Here is a 19,091-nt window from a genome sequence, read left to right as displayed (position 1 = left end):
TTCCAATTTCAGTCGTTTCTTCTCTCCAGCTTAGAAATCCTCTGAACATAAATAAACGAACCAATATGCTCCAAGATGGTAAATTAACTTTCGACAGCATCTGTGGCATGTCTTGATCCATGTTTCTCATGCATCATTCAAACATAACAAATAACTGAATCAACACTACATAAATCTGTGGTGGTTATCAGGGTTACTGACAATAACACACAAGGGTTCCAACACATTTTACCGATGAATTTTCAAACTTTTCCATAACTTCTCCATTAGGATTGAGTAAAATACTTGGATGAAACAAGTATCTTGTATGGATACTGATTTTTTTACATGTAGGCCCACAAGTATCAGCCAAGTAAAATGTGTCAATATCCATTCTCCTGATGAAGGAAAGTCTTCGACTGAGTAGCTGTAAAATTGGAATTTTCTAATGAAATTACTTGAATTTGTTTTCCTGTGATAATATGATCACAAAACAAATAGGCTATTCTTGTGGGTTAACAAGTAGAATAAAAGACAATAAATAATACATAGTTGACACAGTTCGTATATTGCCTACATAACTGTCATAATCAGGCCGCAAAGACAATACAAAAACCAGACAAGCAACCATGACAACCAGTCGTTTTTGTATAGGCAATGAATAATCTGTTAAACTTTCTTTTAGCATTTGAACTCATGCAGCTGTATTGTTTGTCACGTATGTTTTCTGTATAAAATCATTAAAACGATAAAAAAAAAACAACTTTTTTCTTTCAACAATGCATTACAGAGTACAAAAGTGATCTTGGTCTACAACTTTAACCAATTTTCTGCACAATAAACAAACTCTAATGCTACACACGCACGTTTTCATACTGAGAAGCTCGGATGTCGGAGCCTGGGCTGAGCACCTGAAGGCACCACCCGTGATAAACTGCTGTGGATGGGGTGTGACGTGGAGAGCAATCAGGGCTGCAGGAGCGGAGTCGGAGCTGAACTCACTCCTCAGTTTTCCCGGAGGGCTGTCGGTGCTGGATGCCACAGAGCCAGTCTGAATTGGCGCCGTCACCGAACTGAGCTTCTCGAGAGTCAGAGGACAATTCCCGGGGAGCAGCACGGAGCAGCACGGAGCGGACCGGGGGCACATGGAAACGAAATGTCGCTGGAAACACGGCGGAGGACTTCTTCATAGTTTCACTCGAGAGGAGGCGAAGTGAGCCGCGAGATAAACATGCTCACCCCGATGCTGGCCTCCTTGCTGCTGCCTCTTCTCCTTCTCTGTCGGATTTCTTTTTGCCAATATTCAAGCGACCAGTGCAGCTGGAAGGGCAGGTGAGGTTTACGAACCTGTTTATTAAAATTTAAGTTAAATACGTGATTATAAAAAGAGTTTAAAGTGAGCTGCAGCGACCTGAAGTTCAAGAAACCGAAACTCGGGCTTAAACCGCGGCTATGTGAAATAATGCAGCAGACTTTAACGAAAAATAGCCATAAATTAAGACAAACTACAAATACAGAACGAATGGCTGCCCTCGGCTTATAGAGGAAATAATTTGGGGATGTAAAAGGACATGTAAAGTATGTAAGACACTTGAGTTTTGGTCTGGGTGGTGCTGAATTTATGAATGACTAATCGACAGCGTTATTACTCTCTTTTGAGATCACTATCATGACTTACTTGGGAGTATAACAATAGTGCATAATGACATATTAACCCTTTGAAATCTGGGACGACGTTAAGTGTCAAATGCAGCATTCAGACGCCTTTCACATGCATTTAATCATGAACAAATTGGTCTGATTTCTTTACAAGAAATAAGGAAAATGTGACAAGAAAATTACTTGTGTATAACTTTAAAAAAGGGAGAAATTCTTTTACGTTATTAATTATTTAAAAATATGGGAAAGTGTCCAAAAACTATACTTTTAGATTTTGTATTATTATAATTAATTATTTTATTTTATTTTATTTATTATTATTTTATCATTGATATTTTGATTTCATCATTGATTAATTATTTACTTTTTAAATTTATTTTACTCTTTTTTTATATCATTTTTCTTTCTTGTTTTTACCCCTCTCTCTCTCTCTCTCTCTCTCTCTCTCTCTCTCTCTCTCTCTCTCTCTCTCTCTCTCTGTTGTTAAATTTCAGGTAGCTTTCTTGTAACTCTTGTAACCTGTAACCACTGTACAGGTCTCAAGGGGTTAAAATATTATTCTGATGTAAGTAATTTAACATTAGTTCATGCTTTTGTTTAAGAGTTAACATTCCAAACTGCAACAGACTGAAATATTTAGAGGATTACATGTTCAGATCTCCAAAGAGCCTTTAAGTATTTTGTTTATATAGATTGAAAAACCTCAGGCAGCATATACTGGAAAATTTCACCTCCCATCAAACATCTGCTGAAATCTGTTTTGCACTTGAGAGGCTGTGCCTCAAATAGTGTGGTTTTGTTTTTCATCCTCTAGTCAGGAGGGGTAGGCGATATTCAGCACTTTGAGCCCTTAACCAATAATCTGTTGTTCATTAGTGCGACTCTTGACTAATCTCCTTTAATTGCATGCAGAAGTGATGAAGTTAGAAAGGACTTAATTAGAGGCGTACTGAGGAGAGCCTGGTTATGGAGCTTCAGCTGCATATGCTCAGCATGTGCCATGGGTTACTTAAGATCTATTGCAAATTTGAATTTCAGCATCTCATTTTCAGGAAACTGGGCGTTTCTCCCCCAGAGTCAAACCGCTAGCTTGGCATGTGCATGCTGGTGGACTGCTGATGGCTTCCTGCCTCTGGCTTTGCCACAGAATGACTGACAGACTGAAGTTTTCAAACCCTGACCAGGCATTAAGTTCTGGAGGGAGTCATTTGGTCATGCTGGCGCCAGAGTCCGAAGTGCTGCCCGGACAAGTCTCTTCCAGTCTCTTTGGTGGCTTGAAAGCAAGGGGAGGTTCAGTGCGTGACCTGCATTTGCACTTGCATGCAGCAGGCCCAGCTACTGTTGCTGCCGTTGTCTGCCCAGAAGCCCCTGTGTCCCTCCATTCATCCATTTCTGCCTCCAAACTCTTCCCAAAGGCAGCCTGCCAGTCGTGCATTTTGCCAAAGCTCTGGGAGGAACAATGCGGTATGGGTGAGAGTGTGTGTTGGAGCTGAGGTCATTTTGGCTGCTCCGGCTCGTGACTGGTCATGCAGCCAGTCTTGCGCACAGACGGCCATTAATGCTTCACGAGGAATGTGGTCTAATGTCCTTACAGTCTGCCAGAGGTCTTCACCCTGGTCAGTTAACTCAGGCTATAAACGACCAGAAAATCATTTTCAGAGCGCCGAATAATCCCTTTATGCTGAATTAAAGAAAAACAACATTGAAACACAACTCCACAAAGATAAATTCTTGTTTCTTTTTTTGTAGCTGTACACACTTTCAGAAATTCCTACCACTGCCTGCCACTTTGAGTCTTGAGTACTTGCTTATACTTTTCTTTATTTTCTTCCAGCGGTCTGACACATGAAGGCCACGCCAGGGACGTGGAGCAGGTGTACCTACGTTGCTCCCAAGGCTTCCTGGAGTGGCTGTATCCCACGGGGGCCATCATCGTCAACCTCCGACCCAACACGGTCTCCCCCGCCGCCGCACGGCTCTCCGTCTGCATCAAACCCTACGCAGACTCCAGTGGCACCAACATCTACCTGGACCGTAATGGCAAGCTGCGGTTACTGCTGCGTGAACAGGACCAAGCTCAAAGCAAGGTGCATTGCTTCAGTATCCAGGAGGGGGCGCTCTTCATCGAGGCTGTCCCGCACATGGACATCAGCAGACGGATCACGGCGTTCCAGTATGAGCTGGTCAGCGACAGGCTGGGACCAGAGGCACACTCAGTGGGTGGTAAGATACAGCTCTATTATGACACTTTTACAGCACAGTATTAATGGTAAACTTGAAGATAAATTAATTTCGTCTGAAGTTTCCTTTAAAAGGGGCGATTTAGAGAAAATCATATAATTTTTACAGAATACTCGGGGTTAGGAAGGAATTGATACAGCAGAATTGCAATATTTTTGTGTGCCAATATCGTATTGATACACAAAAATGGCAAGTATCTTTTTTTTATTATAAAAGTTATTAATATTACATTTACAAATAAAACTTTTGTTAGCTGTTTAGAATAATAAAATCAGTAGCTTTTACAGTACACTAGATACAATCTACAGCAATAAAAATCTCTGAAGTGGGATGAACAGACTGAAAACTTTATCTTATTAGATAAATCAGACTGTTAAGAACTTTTTTCTTTTGGGATGTCATTATGTTATGGCAATACCCAGCATATTGCAAAATGTTCAAAATCACAGTAGTTTTGCATCGTGACTTAAATATTATGATCATATTATATCATGGGGCCTCTGTTGATTCTCACCCCGACCAATTTTATATTGGGACTGATGTGTGGGTTAATGCTTTCCTAAAATGTATGGTTTTTGAAAAATAATCATCAGTAATCTGGATAAAAAGTGGGTAAAAGAGAATAATAAAACAGCATGAACAGTCTGGTTAGTTTAGAAAATGTAAACACTTTACTGTAATTCGGAGATAACCAGGAAAAGGCAACACTTAGGATAACCAAAATCTAAGCCGATATCTAGTGATACTGATACACTATTGACATATTGCCCAGCCCTAATTATAAAGGTCTGCAGACTCACTTCTTATTGATTCCCTCTAGGCCTGGCTTCCTTTGTGCTTTGTCGCTGTGGTGTGTGCTGTGCACTAAATGCAGCCATCTACTGGTGGAAACTTTTATTAAGTTGGACTCTAATAGTTGGAAACTCAACATTTGCTCCAGCACTCTGCTGATACTGAAGCCAAAGTCTATTTTTCTGGTAGCATTGTCTGTACATTTTGGTTTTGGGGGGAATAAATTTCTTGTCAAAATCAAACTCTCGCTGTGAGTATCAAGACGTCAAAATCCCGAGCCTTTAAGTCTTTATGGAGCTTTTTTAGGATGAAGTGTTCAGCTCGTTTCACAAGCATTCACGCTTGATTTGACTTGGCCCTAAGCTATAATTGTTTTTTTTGTGTGTGTGTGTGTGTGTGTGTGTGTGTGTGGAGAGGCGCAGCCAAACAGGGGGCCTCCATTGAAAAACAGCCGTCTATTTTCACGCCGCGTACCTGCCAAACCTGCACAGTTTCAAGCTGCGCAACTGTGCTAGCAACTGTGTTTTTTTTCTCCGCCTGAAGCAAAATATGAGCGGTATCGAGCCCACATCTGTTTTTACGGCTCTCTGTGCTCACATATCCACATCCTGCGTCATTATCTGGCACAGCGGAGAGGGTTAAATGCAGAGAGCGTGGAGTTGTTTTGGCCACATTCGTGTGCTGCGCTCGGCTCTGCAGTATAATCTGGTCGTGTGATGTGGCCTGAGATAGCACTGGGATGATTCACAAAGACAGTGGTCTCGTGTCATTTGAAGCCCAGACTGGTGGATTGATTGCTGCTTCGTGTCCTCTCATCTTCTTTTTTTTTCCCTGTCTCTTCCCTTCTTTCCTCTCCTCTCTGACCCACTGTGCTGGGATTGAGTTGCTCACCGTCAAGCTGGAATGTATCTCCAACCAGATGTTGGGAGGAACTTTACGGAGCATATAGGCTTATTTTTCCCCGCACTCCTCCTTTTCTTGCTGTCACTCCCTCAGCCTCCCTTTCAGCTCACTTAAATTACTCCTTTTTCTCTCTATTTCCTACCTACTTAATTTCTTTCTTGTCTATTTATCATTCTAGTATTTTCCTTCTTCATTCCTCTCCCCTTCATATATCTTCCCCCTCTCTCTTCCTGGCTGTTTGAAGTGGTTTTCGTCTGTGCCGAGCAGTATTAGTGAGTTGTGCTCCATTACAGTGGAATGCATCTGGGCCCAGATGTTGCAGGGACACCATATCGTGCCCCTCCACCCCTCCTTTAACCACGCGTCCCATCCCTCATCCCTCTTTTCTCCTGTGAAGTGGTTCTGATCAGAGTGGCGCTGCATGTGCACGTGCCAGAGAGAGATGCTGACTCGGCTCTTAGCCCATTCCTGTGGTTCTGTTTCATGTCTGACATGTGAGCCCCGCTCGGCTCTGCTTTGGAGGAAAGAAAAAACACGCCTGGGTTTAGGCCTCGGCTCTGGGCTGCTCTGTCTGATGTGATGGCAGCACGCAGGCTCACTTCAAAGGGCCTTTGCACTCTGCTCTGGGCGAGGTCGGCCGCTCTGAAGTCCCCCGGCTCTCCAGCTGTTCTTAAGCCGTCCGAGTTTGTGGCTGTTTGACCTCTGATCCCTCTGGTAATGCGGCAGCGCCTCGTGTTGCTACACACGCTGACCTAAGACATGCTCACCCCTCACCCCCATACTCTCAACTTCAGACAAGCCAGCTAAAATTAAGCTCCTACAGATGACTGGGGGCACACATCTCTGTTTTTGGACTGAATTCGGGGTAATGGTCTGCATCTTATTCTCCATTTCTGAAACCAGATTAAGTTTCAGATTTATGACCAGTCTGTGTAATCTAGGGTGGTTTCCAATGCACAAAACCCACCTGATTTAAGCATTTTAATCATTCTTTCTGTAATTTAATGGATGGACACCCACTGCTGCCCCACCCTCAGCCCTTTGCTGACTCGACACCCTTCCCTCTCCCCACCTGCCCCCGTGTGCCCCTCTGCCGCAAAGGAAAACCACAGCAGATCTAAGGCTAATAAAGGCGTTTTGGTCAGGCCAGCCACAGGACCACCTGAGTCAACTAATCATTGACTTGACTGCTCTCATTTAGGGCCCTTTCTCCTGCTATAAAACACTCTGAAGGCGGGCCAGCTGAGTTGCTGGTCTGCAGCCATCAGTCAGAGGTGAAATGTAGCCTGGGGCAGGCTTTAAAAATTCTGGTTATTTCACTTTTTTTAGACCCAATAATTTGCCCTCCACTTATGAGAGCATGCCCTCATAAGGCCTGCTTTTATGGGTCAAGAAAAGATATGGTAAAGTGGGATGGCTTTGTTTTCTAATCTGCCTCCTTTCTTAAGTCCTTTGTTAAAAACAACAACAAACAAACAGGAGTTCCTGAGGATCCTTAAAAACTCTTAAAAGGCATGAATTCATTAATCAATCTATCAAATGTCTTGGTGGTCATGGTGAGATATCAGAAGATTTGTTTCTGACATAGTATGTTAAATCTACATCTATCTAAAAAAAAAACCTCTTGCTTGCAAAACATCAGGTGCTGTGAAAGTGAAACTTAACCAGTCTTTGTGCTGAGTCTAAAAGTTTGCTTTCACTCACAAGCTGCTTGTCCTCTCATCTATCAATCTGATCAGATCAACTGATCAAGTATCCGCCCTGTGACTCAAAACTCCTCTGACAAATTGCTGAAGTAAAACAAAATTGCCTGCATTGCAAAACTGCGCAGGGAAGTGCAAATTCAATGAAAAATGGCTATTAAACCAAGATTTTGTGGCCTAGCTCTAACCAGTACAAGGCATAATCATGAGGCACTTTGTATAAATGTTTTTCAAACTCCATACAATAATAAAAATCCCACATGCAGAATGAGAAACACACAAAATAGCCTCAAAAATGGTCAGTAAACATCAGGTATTTCCTAGATACCCTTGTCTGCACCACAAAACAAAAAACATTTTACAGTAAACATTTGTGCCAAATTGCCTTTAAACCTAAGTAATTAACATCGGGTCATGTTTTTTTCAGTTGTGGTTATTTTTAAATTGAATTTCATTCAAAATGGCATTTAAAAAGCATATAAAGTCTTAACTTGCCTTTAGCTGTAGGAGCCCTGACTCTTCTTGATGTTATAGTTGAGACTGCTCACAGTTTCAGTCTCAGTAGGCCTGCTGAAGTGCTAACAGATCTCGGGTCAGAGATGCAGCCTTTCCTCGTGCCTGCGCTCTCCTTATCCTTTTCATCTGGTCCCTGTTTGTCATGGAGTGTCAAGGGGTTCCTCTCGGGGCTGTGAAGCAAACAGCCCCCTCGAGCATTAAAAACTCGACAACTTTGATCAACTTTTTTTCCTTTTTCTTTACCATTAGCAGCATGCTCTGCTCTGTTTGGTGTTCAAACAAGAAGCTCACGACAGCTGAACCCAGATCTGCTGTCTTTGTAAATAAATAATAATCTGTGGGGAAAGAAATGACCGTGACCCTAACTGTACGTGTGTGTGTGTTTGAGGAACACACTCCTGGCCCAACCACAGTTGTGTGTTTGTGTAAGTGGTACTTAACTGGGAAATTTGTGGACCCGTTGGAGATTTTTATCATGCTGCAAGAGTGTAGGTGCCAAAGAAATAGCAGACTTTTCCTGTTTCTGTTGCTCTACCAAACTCATCCGCCTTCTCTCTTTATTTCCATTCAGCACCCTGTCAGCCCTGCAGCGACACTGAGATGCTTCTAGCAGTCTGCACCAACGACTTTGGTAAGAATCACAGCCTTCCTGCTGCTGTATGGTGTGCAGAAATGTCCAATGAAAACACCATTATGTGTAGCATGAAATACAGCCATTACCAGCATCTAAATCTTGCCTTCCTGTTTGGTGTTTTCAGTGGCGCGAGGCAGTATTGAGAAAGTGGAGCAGGAGGAGGAGCACTCGTCTGTCAGTGTGGAGATCAGCCACCTCTACAGACAGAAGATCCAGGTCTTTGTATCTGGGGGTGTGAGAGTACGGAGGTGGACTGGTCACATTAAGATGCCCCTGCAGTGTGGGGTGAAGTCTGGGGAGGGCGAGTTCCTCTTCAGTGGGACAGTGAGGTTTGGGGAGGCCTGGATGGGTTGCGCCCCACGCTACAAAGACTTCCTGCGGCTGTATCATGAAGCGCAGCAGCAGGGGACAAACCCCTGTCAGGTGGACACTGACTGAGTGCGTTACCTGCCCACGCTTGGAAATATGACAAGTCCTCATTGGGTGGGGAGGAGCACTGAACCAAGAGTTCATGCAAAAGAGAGACAGAGGCTGACAGACTGGCCCCGAGCCTCTGTCCTCTCCTGCTGTCTTGTGACTCTTTGGAGACAAAGACTGGAGCTCCTGAATGTTGCCAAGCAGCATGCTGGATCGACTTGGCTCTCAAAGTCGAACATGATGCAACGTGGAATGTGTCCGGACTGCCTTTCTCGCAGACAAGGAACTCCCAGGTTTAAAATGTAGCAAAACCCCCATTTGGTTTTTATTTGTATAAAATGTGAATGAACATTGTATATTTTGAAGCTCTGCCTGCTTTTGTAAAAAAAAAAAAAGTTTGATGTACAGTTTTGAAGTTATTTCTTATGACAGAAATGTATAAAGTGAAAGCCTTTTATTTTTATTTTGATTAAAAAATGATTCGCAATTTTAATGCCTGAATTCACACGTTTTTTCAGGCCGAACAATTGTAAAGGAAAAACGAACCAAAAAACAAAAAAAAGCTAAATGTTTTTTGCCATTGAGAATAAAAGCTTTTATTTCTCTGGATGAGCGTTAATGTCTGTGGTGTTTACACGTTAAAAAAATTATTAGCAAAATCTCCAGTCCCCAGATTTTTAACTTTAGCAGACCATTTTGCGGGATTTTGACTTGTGATGCAGTATGTATAAGAGAAAGTAGAGCTGCAGTGATTTATCGATTAGATTTCGACTATGAAAGGAATCGTAAACTGATTTGATAATCCACTATTTGGTTTGAGTGATTCTTTTACAGATGATAAGAGTCAAATTTTACCTTTTTATGACAAACTGAATATCTTTAGGTTGTGATAAGATGTTTGAGTACGTAAAACACGGTTTGAATTTTTTAAAAAAAACATTTTCTGACATTTTATAGACCAAACAACTAATTGAGAAAATCATTGGCAGATTTATTTACAATTAAAACAATTGTTAGTCGCAGTCCTAATAGCAAGGGATTATAGATGTTGCTCAGTTGATAAAAAGAAAACTACTTGGTTATTAATTAAGCCTGAAACAACTTTTTTTTTCTGTTTTATGTCATTGTAAACTAAATATTTTGGCATTTTGAACTGTTAGTTGGACAGAAACACATTTGAAAACATCTCCTTGGACTATGGGAAACTGATGGGTGCATTTAACAGTTTTTTGACATTTTATTGCAAACAATTGAATAATTTAGAAAATAACTGGCAGATTGTTGGCCCTATGCCAGTTGCCCAAATGGGTGAGTTTACTCAAGGGCCCCAGATGTGATACCCATTTTTGGCCCAAACACACTTGTTACCCAGGCACCCCTACAATAACCCACACTGGGCCCACTTGGATAAACCCACTCATGTAGGCAATTGACATGGGGTCATTATGGAACCCATTGACAATGCCTCATAGAGGCCATTTTTCAGCCCATTTACTACTTACATGGGCCCCACATAAAAATGTTGGCTGGGGATAAGCTGATTTGTTGATAAACAGAAAATTTATCAGCTATTGATTTAGGCGTATAACTACTTTTTCTGTTCTATGACATTGTAAATTAAATATTTTGGAGTTCTGGACTGTCCTTGGGCTGTGGGAAACTGATGGGTGCTTTACATTTTTTTTTCAACAATCTACTCCAAACAAATTCAGAAAATAATTGTCAGAAAAAATAGTTGGTTGCAGCATTAATCGTATTAAATCTGATTTATTTTGACACACCAACACTGTAAAGCCTAACTTGGTATTTTATATTTGGCCGTAGATGGACATTGTGGGTAATTTCAGATCAGAAATAATATTCTCAGTGGTGCTAACAGGTTCTTTTTTTCTATATTCTCCACTGGAATAAAAACGCACCCACATGTGCATTAGCCTCCTCTCCGGGTTCACCTCAGCCTTGCGCTGGGACCGTCTGCCAGGGTACAGAGAGATTGATATCAGAGAGTTGGAGTGGATTCCTCTGCGTTGGTTCCTGTGGTGATGGGGGTGGCCGTGTGTCAAGGTCAACGTGAAAGGCCTCTTTGTTCCAGCACAGCAGCCTGGTATGAGAGAGACGACTGAAGACAGACCTGAATACAGCCCTGTGACTGGGCACGCAGCAGAAAACGGCACTCTCCAACCGCACTCCAAATTTTGATTGGCATGTACAGTCCTTCTCAGGCTTCCTGTTTAAATGAAGGCCTTTCATTTTCATCTCCTCAAATCAAACACGGAGGTTACTGGTGCCACACCACTGGATGCAACCTGTGACATAGGCCTGAGATGACATCAAGCTCATGGCCAAGGCTCTTTCTGTCTGCCTTTTCACTTAAATCGGAAATGCACCTAGAGTGTCTTTTACTAATTTGCCCTACATAGACAATTGGTTTTCCAGACAGCACTGCGCATTGAGTTGAATGTCAGAATTCCAGCTGAAAGCCAGTGGTCACTGAATTGCTCACTGGGAAATGCAAACAGAGTTTCCATGGTAACGATGCCTTACTGTGAACCTTTTTGCTCTGGCTTTAAGACCAGGAGCCTCGGAGGAGGAGGAGGAGGAAGAAGAGGAGGGCCAGTGGGCATTACTTGGCTGGTGAGTTCTTTGCTGGTCCAGCTGTCCTGGTTGTCAGACCTCCCTCTCTCCTTCCGCTCTGGACAGCCAGGCTTGCTCTTGTACCATGTTGCCACCAACAGCTGCTCCTAACAGATACACCAAGTCTTCAGGTGACCCCTGCAACATAATCAATACCTGCATCGCAACCACATTAATTCATTTTTTAAACAAAAATGGAAAACATTTGATCCAGCTTCTCAAATGGTAACATTTTATAACATTTCCTTGAACTGTAGGAAACTGTGATGTACATTTTTCGCTGTTTTCAAGCTATTGTCATTGATACAGCACTTTCTTTCTGTGTTTAAAAGTTGACTCGTGCATTCATTTCAGGGTTTCTCAAATAAAAACGCTCATTCAGCCATCAGCAAAATGCAGGGACAAAAAAGATTTGAGTGCTAATGTAATAATAATAACTGAAAGTGTGTTATTGTCAGCAGATGTTCCCATTTGGCAAAATAGCCAAAAGTACTACCTCTTCAGATAATAAATAAATAAATAAATAAATAATAATATTTACGTAACTTTATATAAACAATAGAAGTTCACTAGAGCATATGGGAAACATTTAGTATATATACACTCAAGCATGCAAACCCCTCATAAATAAACTATTGAAATAATGGAATTTAGATTGCAATTACATCTTTTATAGATAAAGTGATGATTTCAGGGTATTGTCTGTACGCTGATGTCCAATCCTAAATCTCTATATGATCACGTGACAAGACAAAACGACTTCCTGTAGTTGATACGCAAAACCTGTCAACACTGTCAAACTGCGGACACCTAGCCGAGTCGAGCGAGCGTTCAGACACAGAAGCGGTTGCAAGGCAAGACAGGAAAGCAAGAAAAACTGCCTATGTTAGATTTTAAAAAAATATTGTTATCATTATTGTTATTATTATTATTTTACAAACAGTCGCCACCCCACGGACGAGCCCTTCGCCGTTGCCGTCAGTGCGTGTCAACAAACATGCCGCAGGTAGGTGAATGTGAGGAGCGAGCAGATAACGTTGGTCTAAAAATTATTTGTAAATTGTAAGACAAGGCAATATATTATGTAGGCTAAGTTATGTGCTACTAGTAAATTAATGTCTCTAGCAGGTATATAGCAGCCTATAAATTATTATGATAAGCAAATTAGTAGCCAAGTCGATGCTAGCTACACCTGGCATTAGCATACAGTCTATGGGCAATAGACAACCGTTACTAGGGATGCACGAGGATGTTTTGCCATCTGATGTGCTGATGTATAACAATGCATTTGACCAAAAACCATATATCCACTTTTATCCCCCGCCTACTTTTAGTGATCATTAAGTCTCTTCTTTAGTGGCATTAACATCATATTATGCATACCCTTATCGCGATGGTGCACCAGCAGACGGCGACATTAAATAAAATAAAAACGTAAAATCCAAAAATTCAATGAATTTTATATTTATTAAGTGCTCAGTGTAAGACAAATAGTTTAACTAAGGCTGATGTTTTGTACATGTTCACTTTGTCAGTTATTTAAAAAAATGTTGGTTTGTGATATTGACAGATGTCAGTGTATCGGCTGATACAGATGATGTGCCAATATTATCCTGCTTCCCTAAATGTTATATTTACATATTTTGCATTGCAGGCGTTACTAGTCAGAGACAGGGTCAGAACCATTCAAATTGGTGAGTACAAGTGCCCTTTCAAGGGGATTTGGGCTGCCGGGCCCCTGTGTGAAAGGTTATTATTTTGGAGTCAGGTTGCCACCGAGCAACTGTTTCATTGTGTGTATGTATGTTTGTGGGTAAACTGATGGCGTACAGCTGTGGCTGGCCAGTTTTTAGTAGTTTTTTGTAGTTGTACTTGCATGCCCAAAAAGTCCACGGTCATTTTAGCACCAGAGTGAAATGGACAGTTCCTCTGCTCTGGGGTGCTTGCTTCCTCAATTGATCATTGGAAAAATGAACGATCGATTAATCATTATTTGAAAAAAGAAAAAAAACCTAAATTTTGCCTTTTTCAAACTATACCAAATGCATTTTTCCCTCAAAGCCCACAGCAAAATATTGCATATACTCTGAAAGTATTGCATAGCCTATCAATTTATCGATTAGATTTCACATACAACCGACTAATCGATTGTCGATTAATTGTTATCATCCCTGTTGTTGCCATGTTTCAGAACTTTGAATGTCAAAGCACTGTCCACGGGTCTTATAATTTTATCTTCGACCTGTTTATTTTGCAAATACACTAACCTCGGTAACATTTCGAATGTAAAATCCCAAACACGTGACCGGTAGTTTATGAGCCTGACTGTGTGTGTCATATCCAAGTCTGTGCGTGTGTGTGTGCTTGTGTGCTTCCTACCTAAGGAGCTCAAGGGCCTGTCATAATAGCTTACACCAACATTACTAACATATGCCACTGCTCCTACAATAGGTGTCACCAGGAGGACCGCATTTTGCCATGATGACACATACACACACACACACACAATTAAAGAGTCACAAGGTGAAACAATACCAACTGTTAACTGGACATAATGGACCCGTCTTTGAATTGCAGGAAAAGCAGGATAACAAAAAAAAAAAAATTAATTTAATTCAAAAAGTGTTTATTAACACTCTCTGAATTAAATTATATTTGTTTTCCATATATGAATCACACCATCAAATTTTCTTTCTGAAGGATTTAGTTTCACTGAGTGTAGTTCAATTAATGTGACTAATCTGATATATATGCACATGCAGTCGACTGCAACTTTACAGGCAAGGTCAGATTTCATTGGAATAATTTGCCAGTTTCAAAGGACCAGACATAAATATGTGAAGCCTTTGTCAGAGTGATTCAGCCAGAAGTCACTTCATGGTCATCCCGTGGCTGGAATTAAAAAAGAGAAAGAAAAAAAAAGTATGTTTGAAAACTACAGCAACAGTGACTGAGCAGAAAGACGGGTAGTGAAAGAGCAGGAGGTCCGCAGCAGTGCGAAGAGGCCTGCGAGCTCAGTGCAGTCAGTGGCTAATATTTTATGCGTCTTTGGGAAGTGCTGGAATGTGGGGAATGTGTTGACTTCACACACACGCGTGCACAGCTTCCCCCAGCGCTGCTGCCTTGATTAGCTGGAATCAATAGAGTCTCTGTGGTTTTTCTGTGTGTGTCTGTGTGTGTGTGTGTGTGTTAGGGTGTATGCCTGCAGTGTGCGCGTGGCCCTAACCCCAGCACACATAAACACACCGCCTCAGCAGTAAGATAGCTGCCACCCACACTCAGCCGCAGCTCACCCTGCAGCTGCAGTCCCAACACCTCCGATCTGACACTTCTGTGTCGCAGCCCTGACATGCTCACATTTCAGGTTTAAAATCTGACCTTTTCCACCAAATAATCATGTGCAATATTATTCTTTTTCTTATGGTGATACGTATTTTATTTAACAACAACCCACTTCAGTTTAGGACTGCAGGCTTCCCTCTAACTGTTTGTTTGTCAAATCACACTACTCGGGAGTCTCTGTCCTAAAATCTTACAGTAATTTCTGATTAATTTCATTTTCACCAGTTAAATAAGTCCAGTTACAAAATACTGGACACTGCATTGGATGTGGGGCCTTTTTAGTTCCTGTAAAAGCTGCTCAGCGGTGCATAAACCCAGTCCATACGCTTATAAAGTAAGCACACTGGACACTTCTTAAAAAGGGATAAAATTATTTAATTATGGGACTCTTCTTGACTTTCGCAATGTTATTGGAACAAGTGGATCAAATCCTGATAGTGAAACAAATCATTTTTTCAGAGGTTTGGATGCTAAATCAAGAAATTATCCACTTAGACACCTCTTTCACAATCTAAGCCTATGGGCAGAAGTCTGTCTGGGCCTCATGGCATCACATGATGGACATGTAATTTCACGGTTTGGCCGCTATGCAAAATTGGCTTTAAAGTCATGTTAGCAGCTCTGTGTAGGAGTAGGACAGTGATACTTTGAGCTATTTGTTAACATTAACAGGCAAATATGTGGTTAGGATTAGGTAAAAAAAGTCACAGTGGTTAGGTTTAGGCAAGAAAAGTGCATGGTAAGGTTTAGAAAAAACGTCATGGCTCAGCTCTACATTCATACGGGAAGCAAACACCAGGCTCCCAGGTGAAAGTCTGGAGTTTGATTATGTCTGCCCCTCTTGAATGCCTGCCATATAGAGGCCTTCTAGCTCCTTATATCGCTTTGTCACTGGCATCATTTCAACCTGATGCCGTCCAGAGGTGTATCGTACAGCTGCGACAGGTTCCGTACAGCCATGTTAACAACTGACACCGCCTGTTCATGTATGTTATTGCCATGTCAGGAGCCCTCCAGCCGACCGGCAGCATATCATAAGGCTGTGACAGGATCCATCCGGCTGTGTTACAAAGTGACAACGCCCATGAAATGTGGCTTTTGGCTTTGGTATCTTACGCTGAAATCACTGGCAAAGCGGTGGTATTTGACAACTTCAGAATGAGAACAGGCTGGCCGTCCCCTGGGTGCTCCGAGTGTCATCTACAACATCTTTCCCAATTCATTGTCTGTGGAGCAGCTCCAGACTTTATACTGCGCAACATCACAAATTTGTGTTTTAGCCCTTTAGTTTTTGGACTTGAAAGAAAGTTGTTAATGTTGACAAATAATTTTGCACCACAGGAATAACACATGAATTTTGACATTGTTTGTACTTCCTCTTTTGAACTCCTTTAAATAAAAGTGGAACACCAACTGACAGATGCCATATAGGCATTTTTTATTTTGATTGAACAATAAATGTAAAAGTATTGTCACAATCTCATGTATGCGATTCCCAGATAGTGATGAGCACATCAGAGAGCGAGGGTCAACAAGCCAATAAGGCCCCTCACAGAATGCTCATTAATCCCCAGTGGGTCATGAGTTTCCCACTCATGAAATGCCTTGCAGCCGCCTCTGTCGCCCTGCCTCTTGCACTGCAATGGTATGGCAGGATTAAAGACGCGGGTGTTGGGTGTCTCTCGCAAAAAGTGATTGCGGGGTCACAGCATGGACTTGCATGTCTAAATATCAGGTATCAAAGGGGATCTGGGAATTGTGTGCTCTGGCTGAGTAAATGGGTAGTGTGCATGAAGCAGACCAGGCACTGTCTTCATCAGATGGTTTGGAGATCAGGGTTGCTTTGGCAGAAAACTTGGGATCACATCCAGTCAGGAACATACAGTAGCAACAGCCAAAGTCTGCTGATGAAACTACTCCCCATGCATGTAATAGAAAGCTCCACTCTGCTGAGCTTTATCATGCAAATTCCTCTTTCTTGGCTGATGTCTGTATTATAAATAATTATTTCTGGTTGTGAATGGTGATTTGCTGCTGCAGTCTGCTCCTACAAGACTGTCTCCTTCTTCCTTTTGTCCCCTCATCGTCCTCTTTTCTTAATGGATGAATGTGCGCGGCTGCTGTCGGCTCACATGGCTCCCAGAGGCCACGTCGGGGTGCCCTGTTCGTTCAGTAAACACGCCAATGTCCTCCGGAGTGGGGGGTCCTGCTGCACAGAGCCACTGGGAGCCCCCCGATGCTCAGCAGCCCAATAACTGAGCAGAGCAGAATTTGGCTCTGTGGACGTCAAGCAAACACACTGCAAATGGCACTTTTATTTACTTGCCTTCACGTCCCCGCCCCCAACAGCCTTCATTTACTGGGATCCGCAGTGCCATTTCCAGGAGCCCCATGGCAACAGTCGGCCTTGTCAACGGGGGGACAACTTTCTCATGATGTCACCATGTCATGGTTATTGGTCTGTTGCAAAGAGATGAAGCTCTGAGATGTAAGGATCCCAATGAAACTGATATTTTCTTTTTACAAACACATTAATTTTGGATTTTGGCATAAAGGCCTGACCTTGAACTGTGGTAGTAAAGACATGGATTTTTATTTATTGTTTTAAAGATTATGATTTTCGGCTTTTATTGCCTTTAATGGACAGGACACTTAAGCGTTAAAGGGGGGGGGGGGGGGCATGCAGCAAAGGGTCGAGGCCGGAATCGAACCCACGGCTGCTGCGGCGAGGATACATCCTCTGTATATGAGGCGTCACTACATACCAAAATAGATACATCCATGTCAAATCAGCATCACTGCCCTCATACTTGAATGTATCCTCTGTGTTGGCATAGATACATATAAGAAATGGCACTAGAGTTAAAATTTGACACAAAAACAAATTAGGTAATGGTAGAGGAGGTCGTAACATTGTACCTTTAATCAGAGGCAGTGTTGTAGACGGCAGTGAGGAAATTAAATACATTGCAACATGTGGAGGGAGAATCCTTTTAACTTTTTCACAATATATTATATATTACAAATTAGTTGCAGCATCATTACGGTCCTATCTCCTGGAGTACGCTACACTGCCTCCATGATCTCCAGTGGTACTGCTTCGTTTCATCAGTATCCATAAGATTTCAGAAAAGGTGCGCAAAGATGGACGAAATGAACACAGAGTACTGACAGAAGGCTTTACCCATCTCTGTCTCAGTATGTAACGTTGAGCCCTAAAAGACAACTAGCTCTTCACTCCACCTTCGAGTCTGGCAGCTATAAACACTTTTGTAAACACATTGTACAAACTGATTTCCCAGCATGACCCAACCCTAAGTGATTCAGTGCGTTGTGGACGGACCATCACAGAAATGTTCACTGATCACAATAACAAAAGCTAGTTTCATCACCAGAGCTCTCTTGACTTAATCTTGGCTTTGAATGAGCGTCTTGTTGCGCGCTCTATACAACCTCTCACTCATCAACGCTTGCTTCTTGTCAGTTTGTGATAATGTGATTTGCTCCGGCTCCTCTGCTCTCAGGCCTATCAGACTTAGCAGATCTGCTGTTTGCACAGTCCAATGAGCACCAGTGGCTTTGCCCTGTTGGTGGACTCTTCCCTGGCAACCAGGCCAACCCCCTCTGACCTCTGGCCTGGGTTATGGCCTTTGGATGAGAAGAGTAAAAAAAAGTTCCTGTCTAAATTCAGTCATTAGAATCTGGAGGAGGCGGGGGCGTGCCCTCTAGCCTCTAAAGGAAACACACATCTTTGGGCATTGTGGGATGACAAAGATCATCAGCCAATGGCGAGACAAGTGCAGAGCGTGATGGATTGTGTAATGGAACATGTGACGTTTGATGGATGTCTAAATGAGGAGCATAATAGCTTGTGTGATGGATAGGTAGGAAGGGAACACTTAGATTTTCACACAGGAGCGGATGTGAGTTGTTAGCCTTTGGGACGGAGAATGATGGATCGATTCCTGAGGGAGGAGGACTCGGCAAACCAAGAAATAAATAAATCGTTCTGCTGTTTAGCTTTTAGATTATTTCTGTTTTTGTTGTCAGTGGTTTCACAAATAACACAGTTTAAAGACACGAGCCAGCAACCACTATGACCAAATTTAAATATTTAAAAAATTACAGATGTTGTACTGTTACTTGAGACACTGCAAGCATACAACACAGATTATAAACTTTCTTTATGGGCAAAACTGACTCATAATTATGGGAGATTCCAACAAAATCCATACTTTTGTACCAGTGAAGACTGTGTATCATACCAGGAG

General features: G+C 42.1%; 1 protein-coding gene across 1 annotated transcript; it reads left to right on the top strand.

Annotated features, from left to right (window-relative positions):
- The first annotated feature begins 954 nt into the window (after positions 1–954).
- On the top strand, positions 955–9,496 carry metrnla (meteorin like, glial cell differentiation regulator a). Its single transcript, XM_042505775.1, has 4 exons — positions 955–1,311; positions 3,473–3,861; positions 8,365–8,424; positions 8,552–9,496. The coding sequence occupies exons 1-4, from the start codon at positions 1,211–1,213 to the stop codon at positions 8,863–8,865; spliced, it is 864 nt and encodes a 287-aa protein (XP_042361709.1). The 5' UTR covers positions 955–1,210; the 3' UTR covers positions 8,866–9,496.
- Positions 9,497–19,091: the final 9,595 nt, after the last annotated feature.

Source organism: Plectropomus leopardus, chromosome 17 (genome assembly GCF_008729295.1).
Source record: "Plectropomus leopardus isolate mb chromosome 17, YSFRI_Pleo_2.0, whole genome shotgun sequence".
NCBI classification, from domain to species: domain Eukaryota; kingdom Metazoa; phylum Chordata; class Actinopteri; order Perciformes; family Serranidae; genus Plectropomus; species Plectropomus leopardus.
This window is presented reverse-complemented; position numbering and strand designations above follow the sequence as displayed.